Genomic DNA, 21,396 nt, shown 5'->3' with positions numbered 1-21,396 from the left:
ATATGCAACAGGGTAAGGTAGAAGGGTCATGACAGTTGATCAAGGGGAGGGGCAAGGAGTCTCAGAAGACTTGCCTTTGGCACAGATGGCATACAGAAATCCTGGCAGTATGAGTCACATTTCTGGAACATCATGGGAATTATCACAGGTGATGAACTCTTCACACTCACTGTTGGAAAACTTCTCTATTAAAAAAAAAAACCTACTTTGTTCTATGACAGCATCCAGATTCCTAGTTCCCATGTCATGTCCCTGATGAGGAACAGACCCCTTCCAGGAATTCATGATGGCTAATGGGGGCAGGGGCAGCAGGAATAGCACTAAGAGATGTCTGACTCTAGAGCAGGACAATTTTTGAGGTGTGGCCAGGATTTGTAGCAGCACATGATATAGAGCACACCTGCTTGTGAAGCAATTAAACAATTTAAGATTTAGACAAGTTAGGTACCTTCTCTAGCATGCCCCTACATAAAAAAAGAGGCTGGATTCAATGTTTTCTATTCTGGTATTTTCCTCTTGTGTTTTTGTCTTTTCTTTAGCTTCATACTTGCAATCTTTTCTCTCTAAAATTTCCCGTGTACAGATTCTGGTTGTCTTTTCTACTTTCCTAGATGTCTGCTTCCCATGTAGCAGGCCTACTCCTATTTGAATCATCCTTCTCATCCTAAATTACTCAGGAGAACTTTGCCTATCTCACAAACAGAAAGTCTACTCTGCCTCCCTTCTCTTCAGTGAGCCTTAATATCAATAAGGATTACATTTCACCTTATACAGTACAGCTTCCCCATAGCTCCTTAGATTCTCCCTCATTATGTATGCTGGCCTACCCTTGGATTCTGCCAGTGAGTAAATTTTGTATTGATTTTTCCCTCATAGTAACATTTTATTTCTTTTTGAATTAAAGAATGCACCAGGAAGAATTATCCTTCTTTTTTCAAACCATGTACTCAAGTACACCTAGAATACAGCACAATTTGGTGTCTGAGTTATCAGTTAAGATTTTAGAGGGTCTGGGGATATGCCTTAGCAATTGTGCCTCTTGCTCCTCTTGCAGATGTCCTGAGTTCAGTTTATTGTCTGTATCAGGTAGTTCACAACCTCCTGTAACTCCACCTGAGGAGATCTCATGCCCTCTTCTTATTACCACAGTAACATGCACATATGTGCAGAAACACACAGGTGCATACACATGAATATAAACTTAGTAACATAAACCTTTTGAAAAAAGACGTTAGAGTTATCTAGACATTGATCTTTGGAGAAAGTAATTATGACTCTCTAGAGGAATCATTATCAACTTATGGGCCATGTCCCCTTTGTGGATTAAAGGACCCTTTCACATGGTTTGCTTAAGACCTTCAGAAAACACAAATATTTATAATTTCATTTGCAGGATATGTTTTCTTTCATATGTACAACCTAGGATACAGCACAATTTGGTGTCTGAGCTGACAGTTAAGATTCTAGAGGGTCTGTGGAGATGCCTTAGCAACTATGACCTTTGCTGCTCTTGCAGAAGACCTGAATTCAGTTTCTATTGTCCATATCAGGCAGTTCACAACCTCCTGTAACTCCAACTCTGGGAGATCTAATGCCCTCATCTTTTTTTCACAGTGACATGCACATATGTGTACAAACACACAGTAACCTACACATGAATAAAAACTTAATAAAATAAACCTTTTTAAAAAAAACATTAGAGTTATCTAGACTTTGATCTTTGGAGAAAGTAATTATGACTTTCTAGAGCAATTATTCTCAACCTATGGGCCTTGACCCCTTAGTTGATTAAAGGACCCTTTCTCAGGGGTTGCCTAAGACCACCAGAAAACAGGTATTTACACTTCAATAACTAACACTAGCAAAACTACAGTTATGAAGTAGCAACAAAAATAATCTTATGGACCAGGCAGTGTTGGCGCATGCCTTTAATCCCAATACTCAGGAGGCAGATCCAGGCGGATCTCTGTGAGTTTGAAGCCAGCCTGGGCTACCAAGTGAGTTCCAGGAAAGGTGCAAAGCTACACAGAGAAACCCTCTCTTGAAAAACAAAAACAAAAACAAAACAAAACAAAAAAAAAACCAACAAAAAAAATTTTATGGTTGGTGTTCATTATAACACGAGGAACTGTATTTAATAGTTGCAGCATTAGGAAGGTAGAGAACCTCTACTCTAGAGTAATTCTAGCCTGTGCCCACATATTCTTACTCCAATAACTGTATACATTATTTTATCACTGTTTTATGATAAATTTCTACTCTCATTCTGGTGGCTGAGTAAATTCACTTCCCGAGTTACACAGGTCTATCACTGAGGTCCCCATTTCCTCTCTGACTATCAGTGTAGGTAGTATTCTTAACTGTATTCCTTGGCACAATATCATTTCTGTTTTCTAAGACAGTAATTGTCCCATTGATACTTTTATTCCTTAAATTCATGTACCCTCTGTTTTTTAAGCAGATCAAATGATTAGGTTGCAATCATCCCAACAATATCCAAAATCTCTATTTTTAAGTCAAGAACTATTGAATACTGGTAATGGTATCACTTTCCAGAATATCTCATTCTGAAGAATATAGTATCATTAAGGGGTTTATATCCCATTGCTTTTGCATGTTCTGGCCACACTCAAAGAGCACTCACTGTGTGTGACTTCTTTGTGATCAAACGGAATTCACATTCAATGCGTATGAAAGAACTTTCAACCTGAGAAATTCTCCCTGTGAATTTGCAGGTCTTTTGTCACTTTGGCTAATTTTCTCATTCTATAACCAACATCACCTATAATGGCTTCAGATACTAAATGCATCTTTGAACCTCCCTTGAGGAAATTCAGATTGTTCAAGTATAGCTAGTAATCAATAAAAGCAAATTGAGCCTTGACAATATCCGAACCATAACCCATGTTCCTATACTAAAGTCCTATAGAGTAATTATCCTTCTCTTCTAAGTTACAATATCCTTAGGTTCATTCTTGTGCCAACCAGTTTCAATAAAAGTTTTGTTTTGGGGAATAGAGAGATGGCTCAGCAAGTGGCCCTTGCTCTAGCAGAAGATTCAAATTCAGTTTCCCACACCCACACCAAGTGGCTCACTATTGCTTAGAACTCTCCCTTTATGGAATCAGATATCCTCTCTAGCCTCTCAGGGTATCTCTGTGTGTGCACAGGCTGTACACACACACACACACACACACACACACACACACACACACACACACACAAATACAATTAAAAACTAAAGTAAAATTGAGAGAGATAAAAAAGAGATAGAGAGACAAAGGCAGAGAGAACCTTATTTGGGTGGGTCTTTGTTTAATTTGCTTTCAGTTTGCATTATACTGCTTGGTAATGAAGTACCTCTTAAGTCTTCATTGTTTCTTTTGCTCCTCCTACAAAGTTATTGATCTAGTTCACTATTCAGAATTCTCAGAACAAATAGAATTATAAGGTTAAAGAAATCATTTTTTAATTTCCTTTTTAAATGAGCAACTACAGTCACTCAATGGACTTCAGGCATGGACTGTATCCTTTAATATGAACAAAGATTGTGAGGTCAACCGTGCTAAGCTTTTAAAGCTCTAGTTAGATCACTCCATGGACAAGTCAGAAGAACCTTGCAACCCACAAAGAGTTTGAGTTGTTAATAAGACATTCTATTATGTGGTACCTTATGTTCTAAAGTTATAAATTTTTCAAATAAAAATGTTCTAAGGATGTTTTCACAATATCTAAAATTTCTACAAGTAGAAATTTTTAAATGCCTGTCCTTAAGCATTCTTGAGGACAGGCTAATACAAACATGAGCAACCTAAAACCCTTAACTTTAATCATACTCTTTTTGTCTGCTTCCATGTTTATTGTCTTATAAGATATCCTAAACCATCATTCTCTTCTTTAGCTGCAGAGATTTGATATTTCCACATGTTCTGGAAGAAGGTTTGTCTAAGACTCAACTGTTCTTCGAAGAAAGGTCTCTGGGATTCTAAGTTGTCCTTTAGGTAAGAAAATGAGAGTGTTCTCAGTTTCAATAGGGCTAGAGACATTGTCACTATGAGGTTAGTAGAGTTATAGGTACTAAACAGGGGAGAGAGAGAATGGATATTGTTGGTCATGACTATGCCATGGTGGGATGAGTGGCAAAAGGAAGTCAGAGGGACAGGAAAGGACAGCATGACTGATAGTTGTATGTAAGAAATAAATAAGAAATGTGCAGTTTACAGGAAGGAGGGTTCAATGGATTCAGCCATGGAAAGTAATGGGTATGACTCAAGTTCCTTCAGTTAAGAATTTTTTTTTTTTAGTTTATTACATGATAAAGTTACTGAACTAGGGTGTGGGGAAGCAAAAAAAATGTTACTGAACTATACATAAGGAAACATAAAAAGCCCTAAGGTATTACCCAGTTTTCAAACTAGGTTATTCTTCAGTAGTTTTATTGATATTGAAAGACAAACATACTGTTATTTGCCTGAGCATAACCTTAGTACTTCATGCTTTTGTCCCAAGAGAGTCTCATTGATAGATGCCTCCACATGCAAGGCGTTATATCACAAGGAAGAACTCACCCCTATGAGTATTCTTTGCTAGTTGAAAGAAGCCAGACCACTTATAATGGGCAATAAGCAATGTGACCTTTTATTTTACGGGAATATTTTTACTATCCGGGGAAGAAAACAGGTCTTTTCTTCTCTAGGAGACTGTGCATCAACCTTCTCTCTTGCTTTAGAGGGAGATGTTAACATATCTACCTTCAAAACTTTTGAAAGACCATCTAGAACAGTGATTCTCAGCTTTCATAACTCTTCATTCCTTTAATATGGTTCCTCATGTTGTCGTGACACCTAGCCACAAACATATTTTGTTGCTACTTCATTATAATTTTTGATATTATAATTTTGGTAGTGTTATGAATAGTAATGTAAATATCAGTGCTTTCTAATGGTCTTATGTAACTGCTCTGAAAGGTTCATTTGACCTCCAGAGATGTGTCAGACCATGGGTTGAGAACTGCTGCTTTAGAGGGAGATGTCATCTCCACCTTCAAAACCTCTGAAAGACATTTTAGACCAAATGTACCTGAAACCCTGCTCAAAAGAAGTAAGGAATCAAACTTTTCTATCTCAATAAAACAAGCAAGATATTGTGTATGTGATTATTTATGAGGTTTTACCTACTTATAAATATATTATCAGTCATCTAAAACAAACACAGGACTTTTCCAAGAATATTTTTGTATATTTGTTTAATATTTGCTAGGCAAATATTCTACTGCAGCTTGAGATTTTTAGATAAAATGATTCTGTGGAGTCTAATGTTATGGAGAAGCTTCTCTGAGATGGTAGCAGTGAAAAGTGCAGAACATTTAAAAACGATAAAAAAATTGGAATAGGAGTGAAGCCTAAAGCAATAATGACACAACTAAAACACTACCATCATCCTCTGATGCAATTATGCATGTGCCCAAGACGCAGGCAGATTCTGCAGAGAGCATCTTTAGTCAACATTTTTCTAAATGAAATTCTTCAACTTCAAACAATGTGTATCTCTCCTTTAAATAATAAACTATTTATTGTTCAAAGTATTTTCTTGTGATATTTTTGTTTTAGTGTGTAACTGCGTAGTAACATAATTTGACAATGTTCACATTTCATTACCTTTCCTACTAATCTCCTTTCTCTTCTTGTCTCTTCTCTGTTTCACATACACATGCATATGTATACCTGCTTGTGTGTGTGTAAAATGTAGGTTCCACAAGTGAGGATGTGGTGACATACATTATATTTATCTTCATTGATTTGACTAATTTAGCTTAATATGATCTCAATTAATTAAGTTTCTCTCTCAAGACCCTCCAAGATACCCTTCTGTGAACTACTCCAAGTTTCCTCAAGTTGATAGCCTCTTATTCCTTGATTTTTATGCATTCATATATATGTACAGATATATATTGCTCTTTCATCTACATCAAGACTTCTGCTTCTATAGCTTAAGGAACATCATGGAAGAAGGGGCAAAGAAAGTGTAAGAGCCAGAATACCAGTGAGTCTCTAACCATTACATTCTACACAGAAATAAATTCACCATTTTCATCCATATGGATAAAAGATGGAAAATAGTAAAATAAATTCTGCCCACTCTTCCCTGCTATCCTTTTCTTCATCTGTTCTCTCCCATTTGTCTTTATGATTCCCTGTAGAATGTTTGTATTCTTGGCTACTACAACCATCTTTTTCCGCACTTTCCTGGAAGAACTTTTCTCAACACTTCTGAGTCTCAGGGCTGTGGGAACTGGGCATCTGGGTACACACCCAAAGCAGGTATATTCTAGCATTACTTGAAGAAAAGTTTGTTTTGATTAGGCTATCTTACCTCTGCCTGGAAGAGCATCTCAGCATGCCAGAAACATTCCTGACCTATCCACTTTGTGTGTGTATGTGTGTGTGTGTGTGTGTGTGTGTTTTCTTGGTAGTGTTGTGGGCTGCTTTGTGTGACTCTCGGTGTCCTGGGTTGTACTGTGCCTCTCCTTGCAATGTCTACTGGTGCTTCATTCATCAACTAGGCACTCATTTCTACTTTGGGTGCTGTGTAGCATATCTTCCCTCTGTGCCCTGGTGAGAGCAGAACCATGAATGAGAGACTGTAAAAGAGTTCCTGAAATTCATTCAGCTTCTCTCTGACATCTACTGTTTCAAAATTTAAAAAATGAGAAAAAATTTTAGTACTGTTAAGAATGGTGAAAATCTATTCAGTTCAACAATATCAGCTCATTTTCCCTTTAAGTTAGGCTCTCTAGTTCTGTACCCAAGACCAGTTTAAAACTCACTATGCAGCCTAGGTTGTTCTCAGACTTGCATTGGTCCTCTTGCCTCAGTCTTTGACTACCAAAGGGTTATAGGTTATAAGTGTGAGCTAGAAGCTCAGACTAATTTCTTAAATACATCTGTCTTGTTGGATGACTTTCTTTTTCATTTTTAAAATTTTATTTGATTACTAATTAAGTGTTTGTGTGTCATAAAGGGAGGGCTTTCACATGAGTGTGCATGCCTCTGTTGTCCAGGAGAAGGTGTGCAATCCCCTGGAGCTGGAGCTATTACAGATAGTTCTGAGCTGCCCAAAGTGGGTGCTTAGGACCAAACTAAGGTCCTCTTCCAGAGCAGTACATGCTCTTAACCTAATGAGCCATCTCTCTAGGCCACACACTTGTATTAAAAAGAATAATTTTAAAAGTCATATATGCAAGAGGCAAAATAACTAGGTAAAACTACATTCTCTTAATATATTAAAATATGTGATTATAACAGTGGGTGTGGTTTTTGTCATATTAACACAAAAATACTTCTTTCTAAAACAATGTTTTACAGTATAGAATTGTTTGTTTTTGTTTTTCTCTGTATTCTTTTTTTCTTTTTCTTTTTCTTTTCTTTCTTTTTTTTTTTTTTTTTAGTTTTTGCAGACAGTGTTTCTCTGTGTAGCTTTGGAGCCTGTCCTGGAACTCACTCACTCCGTATCCCAGGCTGGCCTCGAACTCAGAGATCCACCTGGCTCTGCCTCCTGAGTGCTGGGATTAAAGGCGTACGCCACGGCTGCCCTGGATTTTCTCTGTATTCTTAAGGAATCACTTTGAGTCACTTGGTCTGTAGACTGAGAATTCTAAGGAACCTGACTGGAGTTATAAGTTATGAATTTTCATATTGAACCCATCAATATGAAGCAATTCAAAAGAGAAGCAATGTCCAACTAACACTTAGAGATAAATCATCAAAAATATTATTAAGTCATAATCTCACAAATTTTCATATACTGTTCAACCCCCAGGACAAGTGGGTATCCATTTTATTTCATTTTTTAACAGATGGTTCCCTCACTCCCTACTTGCTTAAAATGTATATCAGCAGCTTTATATGTGAAACTCATATCACCTAAACTTCAGTATCATTGAGTTCAGTTACTTTCAGGAGGCAGGGTGTAGCCAAGATGCAGTTGCAGAAATAACTGAGCAAAAAGAATTTGTAAGGGAGTGTTGGCAACATAAATTGCAAAATGAATTGAGAAAGAGGAAGAAGAGGAAATTAAGACAGTGTATCACTATCTAGCCCCAAGCTGGCCATGAACTCACTGTTCCTTGCCCCATCACCCTGAATGATGGGAATACAGGGATATAGGCCACCACAATTATTAAAGAAGAGTGTATTTTATAGCTGCCATGTGTCAATAGTGAAGTGACAACATACAAGTGGGTTCTTGATGCTCTGGGGTCTGCTGAGATTGGATACTCCCTGTGAAGACATCTGTGCCTTGTTTGGTTGTGGTCAGTTCATTTTATTTACTTAATTATTTATTTTAAAATTTTGTGTGGTTTCCTGTCTCTGTCTATGTCTGTATCTCTCTGTCTGTCTCTGTCTCTGTGTTGTTTCTCTGTCTCTGTGTGTGTTGCTGAATGTCCTTATTAGTGTGGATGAGTACAGTGTGAGCATGCACATATATAGCCATGGTTGTGGAGGCCAAAGGTTGACTTTGTGTCTTCCTCAATTGTTGTTAACTTAATTTGAGAGCCTCTTGTTAAACCTGAAACTCATTGTTCTGCTAGGCTGGCTAGCCAATAAACTTTAAGAATCCACCTGCCTCTGTCTCACTCCCCCCCCCCACGCCCACACACTAGTACAGGTGGGCACTTCTACTCTCGGGTTTTTAAGTGGGTGTTGGTATCTGAACTCTGGTCTTTACGGTTGTGCACCAGACATTTTACTGACATCCAGATCCCTTGCCTCTGTTTACTTTATAGCAGAATTTTTTATTGTAGTTTGTGACAGCCAACTGTGCCACCAAGGATGGCCTCAAATTCACAGAACTTATTCTGCCTCAGCTTCCCAAATAATGAGAATGTAGATACCTTGATTCACCTCCTGCCTGTACCTTGTTTGTCTGAATGGCAGTAATAAAATGAAAATTACCAGATGAAAGGGGCTTACATCATTACACATACCATTTAGTCATGTTTGGTTACAACATCACATCTTACCATCCATATCCGTGTTGTTTGCCTGAGTGTGTGCACAAGCAATCCCTCACTACATCTGTGACTTCACTGATCCCTTCACCACCTGGCATTCCTCTGAGAAGACACTTCGAGACTATGTCTCCCAGAAGTTGTGTTGATAATTATCACATTCAAAGTATCTGTAGTATAGAATTTTTATAATTTAACTGATTTTTATATATAGCATACTCTCTTTGTTGTAACAACAATACTAAGAAACAGTAATTCAAATACTGGCCCATCACATGTCGCTGGCCCATGGGGAGGTCTTAAGCTAGTCGAAAAAGAGTAGCTCAGAATTCTTTTGTAATTTCAGAAAAGAGACTAAATTCTCTCTTATGGGGCAGGTGGGGTATGGGTAGTCCTAGTTGATGCAAGGAAAAGACGTAGATTAAGGAGAGCTCAGGCAACTTCCCATCCAGAGAAACAGCATTTGAATTCTGAAGAAACAGAGTGCAAAGACAACCTTACTGCTAGTTATCTGATAGTTGATCCCAAAATTATCTTTTTGAATTTTTAAGACACACACTCTGTAGTGATTCTCTCATATATAAGTGAGAGCATGCAGTATTTGAAGTTCCATGCTTGCATTATTTCAACTGACATAATGTCCTGTAGTTTCACTGATGTGCTAACAGGTGACAGAATTTTCTTGCACCTAAAGGCTAAATAGTATTCTATTGTGAACATAACATATAAGGAAAATCAAGGACAGGAGACATGCTGTTTCAGAAGACTAGGCTATTCCCAGGACCCAAGTCCACTGGCTCACATGCCTGTAATTCCAGGTCCAGAATCTCTAACACCCTCTTCTGGCCTCCACTGGAGTATGACTCACATATGTATATCACCCCACAGCCCATACACATAATTAAAATAAAATGAATCTTCTTAAAGGAAAGTCTATTCATCTACATCTTTTCAATTATGAGTAATGCTGAAAGAAATGCATAGCAAAACATATTCCATTTCATATTGATGCTGTTTCCTTGGGGTGTTTATTCATCAGGGGATTGCTCTATCACATGACACTTCTATTTCTTGTTTTTCGAGGAAGCCCCGTATTTTGCATAATGGCTGTAGAATTACTTTCCTATTAAACGTGTAAACACATTTCCTTTTTTCTCCATCCACCCCAACATTTATCTTTCATCTGCTGCTCATAGTCATGGTAACAGGTGCAAGGAGAGGCCACATGATGATTTTAATTTGCATATGCCTGACAATTAGAGATGATAAACCTTGTCTTTCAAATACACCTGAGATCATTATAACTCCTTTTGAGTGGTGTCTATTCATTGTCTTTTTAATTAGGTTAATTCTTCTTACATGATTCAATTGTTCGAGCTCCTTGGGTGTCTTGTGTATGAGCCATTGGTCTCATATACAATCTCTAGGTATTTTCTTCGGTCCTGTAGATCCATTTTTCATTCTGACAACTGCTGCATTATTTGACAGACACTTTTTCACTTATTTTCATATTTTTATTTTTGGAATTATAACATAATTACAACATTTCTCCTTTCTCTTCCCTCCTTCCTAACCCTTCAATATACCCCTACCCATTCTCCTTCATGTTCTTGGCCCCTTTTTTTTCACTAATTGTTGTTGCTTGAATGTATATATATATATATATATATATATATATATATATATATATATAACATGTTCATATATATTAATATATATATTAATATATATATGTATTCTTAAATACAACCTGTTGGTCTGTATTGTGTTACTTGTATTTATGTTTTCAGGTAGACACTTTTTATTTTTGGTACACTCATTTGTCTCTTTTTTTGGCTTTTTACCTATACTTTTGGACTCACATCTAATAATATTGCCCAAACTAATGTATTATCAAAATTTCACCAATGATTTCTTCATGAATTTAGTAATGCAATCAAGTCTTTAATCTATTTTAGATTAATTTTTGTTTTACTTACTTTTAAGTCTTATTATTTTTCATTTATTGTGGGTACATATGTGTGATGAGGAAGGTGCATGTGTGCTACATGCGTGTGAAAGTCAGTGTTCTCTGCTTATACCATTTGGATCCTGAATTGAACTCCCATCTGCAGGCTTGACAGCAGGTACTTTTACCCACTGAGCCATCTCTCTGGTCTTTGAGATAATTTTTAACTGCTCATATTTCTGCATGTGGATATCAAATGAGTATGGATATGTGATATGGATATGTAGACACAACTTTTGTTCAATTAGTTCTTGAAAAGTTTGATCCTGTCACTTAATAATAATCATTGTTCTATATTTTCACAATTTTCCACTGCATGTTAATAGACAACCTAACCACTGGGATAGACAAGAAATCTAGGTCTATGGGTATTGCTTTGAATGACAGCTTTGTGGGAGTTCAGACGTGTGGGAATCACTGTATCAGAATGGTTCATATAGTCATGAGGGATAGATTACAGGCAGGGCCATAGGAGATTATCAAATCATGAGATCTGTTTTACTGAGGCTGACTCTGTATTAGGTAGAAAAATGGGAAAATGCCATTGACAGAGAAATAATTGGCCAGGCACTCAGCATTTCTAAAGTCTGTATTCATGAGTCCTGGTCTGGTGGCTAGGACTACAGGTGTAGCTTGGAGTCTCAGACTGCAGAGTCCTGCCTAATGATGGGGTAGGTGGTCATAGCAATTCAGGCTGTGAGGCTTGCTGGACTCTTAATTAAATGGATGAGATTTAGTTGACAATAAGCACATCTTAATATCGTGAAAAGATCCTTGATGATCATGAAGGTCAGCTTAGAGCCAAAGCATTTGGGGGCTTTCTGGAATGTGAGCAAAATGAGTTGAAATGACCCAAGGAGTGGGCCTGAGGGTTGGGGTTAGGGTTGGGATACCAACTATAGGAATCACAGCACTGGATTTAACTGGGTTATCCTACTGTTACTGCCCTGGGTAGATATAGAGGGTAATTTTACCCTCCGCCTGCCCAGCAGTGAATGTGTGAGAGGACAGTATCTTTATTTATCTACTGTAAGACAACATTCAAGTAGAATCCACAGTCATCATAGCACACCAGGTGGGATGCATGAAACTGTAGTGAACATGCACTTTCCTTCCCTGACCACACTTTAACCCCTCACAGTCTTACCAATAAAGTAAAACACAAAAGTACAAATAAAGGTTTTTTATTATTTACCTGCAAGATCTCAAACCATGAACTATACAGAAAAGTCTGAAATAAGATTAAGGAGGTGGATGGAAGAAGATAAAAATCCATAATAATAACTCTGATTCAGGACTATGAAGTGAGCACAGTCTTGCTGGGTGAATCTTTATATTCAATCCATTGTCATGAGCTTCATGATGAACTCAGGTTGCTGCCTTCTTACTCCTTGAACTTGCAGACAAAAGGTAATGCCCCATCACAGTGATGATCTCCCCATTTCAGAAATCCTGGAGACAGGAGACACGTTGGCTCTTGTGATGTCATGGTGGGGCACCTCATAACCAGTACTAGTCTCAGAAGCCATTATTTCAGCTTCATCCACTCCCCAGCCCAGTGGAAAGAGCTATGAAAGTTAGAAGAACACAAATCCATACTGAATTCCCTAGTTTAGGAGGATAACCACAAGGTCAGACTCAGTGGTAGAGGAGAAGTGTGAAAAACATTGGGCAAAAGTGCTGCTTCCATTTTTTACCTGAGCTTGCTGTCAGACTCCCACAGTGACCACGGTTTACAGCAGAGGAAGGATTTCCATCCCAGTTAAAGTAATTCATTATATCAGAGTTACTCCACTTCCATCCACCTCCATTGGGTTCTTGACCCTGCACAGTAGATGTGTAAAGAGCAAGTACATTAGAGCTTCATGGAATATGGCCCATTCCTCCATGCTGTCGAGATGCCTTTGTATTTGGAAGTTTGGATTTAACTTCATCCCCTGCAGGCTTCTCCCTGCCAATAATGACAAGAACTGCAAAATTGCAGTAACAAGGTACTGGCTACACGATGAGGAATGACACATTTTAGCATAGCTTCTGAGTCTCACAGTATCTTCTCTATAAATCACAAAAGTAGGAGGTGGAGAGATGACTCAGCAGTCAAGAGCACTGCCTGCTCCTGCAGAGGACACAAGATTGGCTTCCATCACCCATATGGTAGCTCAAAATCATCAATAATGCCAGTTCTAAGGCATCAGAAGCCATTTTCTGACTTTCTCAAGCACTAGGCATGGCATACAGATGGTGCACACACATACATTCAAGGAAAACATACAAATACAATAAATAAATCTAAATTTTGGAGAATAAATATAAATCTTGTCTTAATTTACAATGCTCTCTCTGAGAACTCTTTATGAAGACTACTTGAAGGCCAAAGAACTCACCAGTTGGGTTTCTTAAAGAAATATGCAAAAGGTGATGACAGGTAAAGAAATAAAGCTGAAGACTAGGAACTGCCGTAGAGCTCAACCCTTCACTCTGGCATTGAGGTCTCTAATGTTACCCAACATCTGAGTGCTAGGTCCTCCTCATGTTGTACATGCACTGGAGACAAAGAATTATGCTTGGGAGACATCAGCTTCTGGAGAAGAAACAGAGGAAAAAATAGAATCTCACCATTGTGGGATCATGGAGCCCAATCCAGATGTCTTGGTAGTTGTTCACTCTGCCATTCACCAGGGCCGACACAAAGGAAGACTCAGGCTCACTATGAAAAGACACAAGGTGTCCAGAAGGTCTCTTCTGGCAGGCCAGCTATATGAGGGAGAGAATGAGAGAGAGACTGAGACTTCACTGGTGGGGTAGATGTATGTGAGTAGAAAGAGTACATAAAAGAAAGAACAGTCATTCTGGTTCCCATGGAATCATAGAAACTTGAGGCTTCTACTGGCACAAATTCATACTTTATGCTGTTATCCTCAATCCCATCCTTCAACACTCACATCTGCTTGATACCAGGATTTGGGTGTCATAAACAGGGCATAGCAGTAGGAGTTATAGACCTTGGAGCCTGTGGGGCAGCTGATACGGGGAGAGGGTACTTTCTTCTGGGAGTCTTTTCCTGTGGGTGGAGAGAGATAAAGAGAAGATGGAATGAGATGGAGAGTGGGAGTTGGATGGGGAGGTCAACTTAAGGAAAGGTTTATGAATCCTATTTTTTGGAGTGGTGGCTACCATCATGACAGCAATAGCCTCAGTAAACTTTTCTTCTTGCTGTATTGTTTATTTATTTATTTACTTATTTTTTTGAGACAAAGTTACTCTGTAGCCCTAGCTGTCTTGGAACTCACGATGTACATCAAGCTAGCCTTGAACTTATAGAGATTCTCCTTCCTCTGCCTCCTGAATGCTGGGATGAAAGGATTGTTTTTATAACACCTTTCATGTAGAAGAGCTTCTCCTTTCATTTGACATTTTCTACATATTGTATAGTCTGTGACACCCAATTCTCTGCACTATTTGTAAAGTTCATTACTGACCCTCATACTTCACTTCTCCAACACACTGACATAATTTAGAGCCTCCTGGCAAAATGGAAACCCTCTGATTCTCCTGTAGATGAACAACTGTACAACTGTGCTACTTCTCACCACCAGTGACCTATAAGAAAACAATGATGGATGAGTTGCAGGCATCTTTACTGCATGGATACTTCTTACAATTCCCACAGAAGACTCTTCAGAACCTTCCTTTGCTTCTTGGCTCTGAACACTCACAGGGAATTCAGTTCTAGAGGCAAAAAAACCTTACCTTGTACCTGAGATAGGAGCATCAGGCAGGAGAGTAGCAGCCAGGACACACTGCTGAGGGCTAGTTGATGCAGCATCTTGTCTGTGAAGAAGCAGTAATCAGGGCTTGAGAGAGAATGTGGTCAGAGAAAACATGGAAAGAGGGCTATCCCTCCCATCCAGTTTTGCTTAGAGCTGCAGGGATACACTGAACCCTACATCTGTTTTTCTAAGGTCTGGAATGAATAAAGAATCCACATTTTCCACTTTCACTGAAAACTCCCCAGGAAACCATTGCTGATTCTCAGAGCCCTATTCTCTGTCAGGACATGAACTCTCCCACATCTTCTGTGGTACGAGAGGTAACCCCTGCAAGCCTCTCATCATCTTCCAGCTCCAACTTACCCTTTTTGCAAAGATCTGGGGTGCTATGTCAGGGCAAGGATGACCTGGCTTTTATAACAGTATTTAAGGGAGGGGCATCAAAATGAATAACTGGAATGCTTATGCAAGTCAGGGTAGTGGGTAGTGCTTGGCATGGACTAAAGGAGGTTCCCAGAAACAGTAGGAGGCTCTTTCTGGCAAACACCAGGAACTACCACACCAAGAGCCATTTCCTTTTAGCAAACCTGCTCTGTCCCCAGGTGCCGGTGATGTTTGAAATTCTGCCTTGTATCCTCTATTAGATACCTTCTTCTCAGAAACTTAAGTGAGGCTAACTTGTAGCCTCATAATCTCATGCTACAGAGACTTATGTGATTTTGTAATACATGCATACATACATGCACATATATATGTGTACATATATACATGCAGTATGCAACCCAGAAAAAATTATTCACTTCATATACTTTTTTCTGTTCAACTATATCAGCTTAAAGTCTTTATTTTCCAATATGATTATAGCTATTTCTACTCACTTCTGCATTCTATTTTTTATAACATCCTTCACACTTCTTCCCACCCAGTGTGTGTTTCTCAGCCTGTGTGGTGAGCATTTTGCAGGTAACATGTTACTGGGTCTTGCTTTTTAATATAATTAGTCATCAAAAATATTTCATGTATATTCTCTTTTACTCTTTATCATTTACAATCAGGGTTATTACAGAAAGGTATGCGGTTGTTCCTGTAACTTTATTGATATTTCTTCTTGTTGTTTTCAGTATTCTGTGTCCATTACTTCTGCTCTTAACCACTTGTTGGTCATTCACTGTGTTGAACTTGGCTGGTCTCTTCCTGTTTCTCATTGGTTTGCTTCCTTCCCTGTTCATATACTTTTCCATGTTGTCACAAATGTGCTTGCCTTTCTTCCACTTCTATGAGTATTATTCTCATGCCTATCTTCTTCAGTGATGGTTTCATAGTTATGAATTTTAGTTTTTTCTTGTTATTTTTTTCTTTTAAACCTGAAGCATAACCATCACACATTTATTTATCTTGAGTGATGGTTATTTTCTTTCAGGACTTAAAATATACCTTTCCATGCTCTCATGAATGCTATAGTTTCTGCCAAGGAGTCATGTTTGTACATGTCTAAGCCCTTGTTTCTGACAGATTTTTAGTTTTGTTGTTGTTGGCTTCTTTGACTAGATTAGCTTTAGAGGCACGCAGGCAATCATTCCTATAGTAACAAACTTTTCACCAAGTGGAATAAACAATTGAATCTTTCATCAGAAAAATAAAGGTTAAACCAGAAGTTTGTAGTCTACAATAATTTCTTCAAAGTGAATGAACAGTGTAGACTTTCTCCAACAAAGTCCCAGTAAAGTCAGTCCCAGTAGAAATAGTAAAGGATATTTAGCATGAAAAAATCATAGGGGTCCCATAACACACATCATTTTAAAGAAAAGTGCTGAAAGGCATAGAAAAGGAACTAAATACTATGGGTTTTGTTGTACCCAGAGTTCCCCAAAGACTATCAAGAGACCAAATTCTATGCAAAAGCAGAGTCTTTTTACTGTTTCTGGTTAACCTGGGCCTCTCCATCCATCAAGCACAGCAGCAGATCAGGAGAGACCCCAAGTAGCCAGGGGATAGAGTATTTTTAGGGAGCAAAGCAAGGGGGGTTCTTGGGATCTACAGACTACATAGGAGTAGATTCAATATTGTTTTATGTGAGTAGCAATCATGCTAGTAACTTTTAATTGGCTAGGCTTAGTGGGAGGTTACAGTTATCCATTTTGGGGCAAGCCTAGACAGGTCCCAGGCTTTGTCTTTAGCTGCTATGGAGACAGGATGACCTAGCACATACTGACTATGGGGGCTGGCTCTGTGGTCCAGGCTTGGTGCATCCTATCTCCCTGTCACTTTTGGCAGGGGCATCAGGGATTGTCTTTTGTGCATGGCCATCTCAGAAGCTGCTTGCTCAGTCTCAGGAAACTGGCATCTCCTTGGTCCTTTCAGGTTTTATATTTTAATAAAACCTAGAGATAATATTTACTGAAAAAATAATAGTAAATGCATGTTAGTGACTAATGTCTACCTAAAGGTGGAATTAAAGAGGACACTATCACACAGATGACAGAACTTAGAATGAACTATATCACAATTATTTTTTGTGTGTTAAATTATGACTGAACTAAGATTAATACACAACATTCTCATTTTTTCAGTGTCTCTATGTAGCCCAGCTTGGAGTTCTTCCTGCCTTAGCCTCCTAAGGGCTAGGATGACACCCATGCCCCACCATGCCTTATTTCATGTTATATTTAAGTGGTCATGTTCTTACTTAACTAAAAGTTATTATTTTCATCTTTTTTTAATTTCATGAGGAAGACAAGCCTCTTCTCTCAAAGAGTTTCTTACCTTTTGGACTTTAATGATTATACCCACAAGTTGGTATAATCTAATTTATTTTATGTATTTGTGAAATAAATGCTATATGTTAAACAGGGTTCTTAAACTGTCCTCTCTCAAGATTCCTATAGTCTTAAAGTTCACAGAGAAAATGCTTGAATGTTTATTCAGTGATCTGAAGCTAATCCGGTATGCCCAAGATCCTGGGGATAAGCCTCTACACCACAGACAGGGTGAAACTACAAAAGCTTTAGGCTAGGAATGCAAATTAGTCATCCAGTATTTTCTGGTATGTGCAAGGCTCTGCTTCACTTGTCAATACCTCAAATCAAGTAAAAGAGATGCAATTTTTTTTTGCTGCATGTGAAGTAGATAGATAGATAGATAGATAGATAGAAAGAAAGAAAGAAAGAAAGAAAGAAAGAAAGAAAGAAAGATCAGAACAAAAGGCATTACATATGATAGAATTGTCCTTCAGGATCCTTGGGACATTAGTTCCAGGATCCCTCTAATCACCAAAATCCAGAGTCCCCAGGAACCCCAAATCCAAAGATGTTTAAGTTCTTTACATAAAATTGCATAGTGTGTGCATATAATTCTTGTGCACTCCCTTATATGTTATACATCATCTCTAGATTACTTATAATAACTTAAACAACATAAATACTACATAAATATTTGTTATGCTATAATATTTAAAAATGACAAGAAAGATTCTGTACATGTTCAGCACAGATGAAAATTTAAAAATATTTTACCTACCATTGACTGAATTTGTATGTGTAGCACTTCTGGAAATAAAGGAATTATTGTTGTCTATAGATAGGTAAACAGTAATAGACTGCAAAATGTTAACTTTTAAAATATTTACTAATTCACAAGGGTTTTCCCATATATGAGCCACTGAATTTTCTGTTTGTTCATTTAGAAAATGCAAGGAAATCATGACTTACCGCACAACTGCACAGCAGTCTGTCTTAGATAATGCTACCATTGAGTTTCAATATCAGACTTCCCACACAGTCACACAGACTATGACAACAGGTGCTTAAAAGCGGATCTTTAACTCCATTAGTTATTCCATGGAGTCATCGAGTTCAAGGGCATTTAGAAAAGAATATGTCTTTTGCCGGTGGCAAATGTGTAGATGTAGTTGACACAGGGTGATGATGCTGACTTACTTAACATATACTTTTTAGCCATCTTTTCTTTGCCTTATTGGATAAAAATGTCAGCACAGTGGAAACCGATAATAACATTTAGCATATATGCCATAAAAAGTAGGAGGCTGGAGTGATAGCTTGGCAGGTGATCTCACATACTGTTCTATCTGTAACCAGATGATATGACACCCTCTTCTGGTCTTTTTGGACACCTGATGCACATGCATAGACTCACACAGATATACACGCACATACACATACACACAGACACATGCATGCATGTTGTTTAAAAAAAATCTTTAAAGGAAAAGAAAACTGGAATAATTTTGAAAGTCTTAAAACCCCATACTATCCTGAGGTATAATTCTGAGCTGAAAACTCATTAGCAAACTCCCTTTTAGTATTCACACATGGAAGTAGCTAGAATCTAATCTATTCAGCTGTTGTTTGTGGTGGTATTGTGTTCCCCAAAATATTGTGCACCCTAATAAACTTATCTGGGGCAGAGACAGAACAGCCACAATATTAAACATAGAAGTTAGGCAGTGGTAGCACATGCCTTTAATCCTAGCATTCCAGAGGCAGAAATCCATCTGTTCAAGGATACAGCCAAGCATGGTGACTCACACCTTCAATTCCAGAAAGCGAGCCTTTAATCCCAGGGAGTGGTGGTAGAAAGCAGAAAGTTATATAAGGCGTGAGGACCAGAAACTAGAAGCAGTTGGCTGGTTAAGCATTCAGGCTTTTGAGCAGCAGTTCAGCTGAGACCCATTCTGGATAAGGACTCAGAGGCCTCTAGTCTGAGAAAACAAGACCAGCTGAGGATCCGGCGAGGTGAGGTAGCTGTGGCCTGTTCTGGTGCTTCATCTTCCAGTTCACCCCAATACCTGACTCAGGTTTGATTTTATTAATGACTCTTTAAGATTCCTGCTACATCTGGCACCCAACATTCGTGGTTCGAATTCATGAAAAAGCTGCTTGCCTGTGGCCTTGTGGGCCCCAGCTCAGACCTGAGCTATATTCGGCCGGTTGTGGTGGCACACACTGGTAGGATTTACTGAAGGAGGCAGAGGCAGGAGGATCCCGAGTTTGAGGCTGGCCTAGGAGGCTTGCTCAGGAGAAGCTTAAGGCTGGACCGAGGCACAAACAGCGGTGGAACCATGGAGGCAGCGGCTGCTGCTTCACATTGCTGGCTCTTTCTCATCGTGTTGGTGACTGCAGTGATGCTGCTACCTGGGACAAAGGGTTTACTGCTGCTTGTTCAGAGAAGAATTACCAGGACCATTGTGTTACCAGAAAGCATCCACAAAGGTCAGTTTGGAAAAGTTTGGCAAGACAAATGATGGGCAGAAATTGCTGTGAAGATTTTCTCTTCTAGGGAAGAACATTTGTGGTTCCAAGAGACAGACATTTATCAGACTGTGATTACTCCAAACCACAGAGGAGGCACAAAAACAAAGCAAAACAAAAAAAGTCTGCAGGGAACCATGACCACGCCTAACAGTGACTTTGAAATCTTCAAAAAGATGACGGGACTCCACAATGATGATACAACAAGGACTATGGTAAAGCCATTAAGCTGATTAACACCATCAAAAGATTGACTTTGGACTACAAACTACTCAGAACAATTTGATATGGCTAGCTGAGATGATCCAGCCTGACAGACTACTTGAACAAGGACTTGAAACAAGCCCTGTACTTTCTCATTATGCAACAACTGGATAAATGATACAGGACTTGACAATTAACCCAAAAATTTCTTTTTAGGATTCCCTAAAGATGTCTTTGCCCACAGAAAGCAGGAAGTAATTTTAAGAAAAAGATGCCCACATTCCCAAGAAGTAGGGTGGGTAGTTTTTGGTTGTTTAATGAGTTATGGATATTGTCATTGTTTATGATGGTTGGTTACAAGTTGTTAATTTTTTTTTTTGGTTTTTTCGAGACAGGGTTTCTCTGTGTAGCTTTGCACCTTTCCTGGAACTCACTTGGTAGCCCAGGCTGGCCTCGAACTCATGGAGATCCGCCTGCCTCTGCCTCCCGAGTGCTGGGATTAAAGGCGTGCGCCACCACCGCCCGGCCAAGTTGTTAATTGTTAATGGTCAGAAAAAAACCTGAACAAAGAGATTAGATTCAGAGTTTTTGTTTTTAAAAAAAATAAAGAAATAATAGGATAAATGGGTAGATCACTGAATCTACACTAAAAAGAAAAAGGGAAAGATATAAAAATGACAAAAGGTAGATTACTGAATCTATTATGAAAAGAAAAATACTTTTAAAAAGGAGCTACTTGTTTTAAATAAGATGAGTAATAAAAATTTTTTTTTCTGAGTTTATCAAATGTCACTGGACTGGACATTGTTAATATATGTAATGGAGTTTTTTTTGCCTGAATTTGTCAAATGTTAATGGACTAAACATTGATAATGTAAATCTTGACTGTGTATATTGTATATACTTATTGTATAGAATTTTTCTTATACTAGTTATAAGCTTTTTTAAATTTTAGACAAAAAAGAAGAAGTGTGGTAGTATTGTGTTCCCCAAAATATTGTGCACCCTAATAAACTTATCTGGGGTCAGAGTCAGAACAGCCACAATATTAAACACAGAAGTTAGGCAGTGGTAGCACATGCCTTTAATCCTAGCATTCCAGAGGCAGAAATCCATCTGTTCAAGGATACAGCCAAG

The 21,396-nt window shown here is 38.4% G+C and overlaps 1 protein-coding gene across 1 annotated transcript; it reads right to left on the bottom strand.

Annotated features, from left to right (window-relative positions):
* Positions 1-12,246: 12,246 nt before the first annotated feature.
* Positions 12,247-14,848, bottom strand: LOC114694459 (regenerating islet-derived protein 3-alpha-like). Its single transcript, XM_028871403.2, has 5 exons — positions 14,769-14,848; positions 13,961-14,079; positions 13,635-13,772; positions 12,716-12,842; positions 12,247-12,470 (listed from the first exon to the last, which is right to left on the bottom strand). Exons 1-5 carry the CDS (start codon positions 14,842-14,844, stop codon positions 12,403-12,405), a joined length of 528 nt encoding a protein of 175 aa, XP_028727236.1. The 5' UTR covers positions 14,845-14,848; the 3' UTR covers positions 12,247-12,402.
* Between the last annotated feature and the right edge of the window lie 6,548 nt (positions 14,849-21,396).

Source organism: Peromyscus leucopus, chromosome 3 (genome assembly GCF_004664715.2).
Source record: "Peromyscus leucopus breed LL Stock chromosome 3, UCI_PerLeu_2.1, whole genome shotgun sequence".
NCBI classification, from domain to species: domain Eukaryota; kingdom Metazoa; phylum Chordata; class Mammalia; order Rodentia; family Cricetidae; genus Peromyscus; species Peromyscus leucopus.
Note: the sequence above shows the minus strand (reverse complement) of the source record. Positions and strands in the feature narration are given on the sequence as shown.

Excerpts from the sequence above, each read along its gene's own strand:
- LOC114694459 (XM_028871403.2), bottom strand. The coding sequence starts at position 14,844 with ATGCTGCATCAACTAGCCCTCAGCAGTGTGTCCTGGCTGCTACTCTCC. Across the intron at positions 14,080-14,768 it reads GCTCCTATCTCAGGTACAAG|GAAAAGACTCCCAGAAGAAA; the intron begins GTAAGGTTTTTT and ends CTCCACCCACAG. Across the intron at positions 12,471-12,715 it reads GAGTCTGACAGCAAGCTCAG|GATTTCTGAAATGGGGAGAT; the intron begins GTAAAAAATGGA and ends TCCTGTCTCCAG.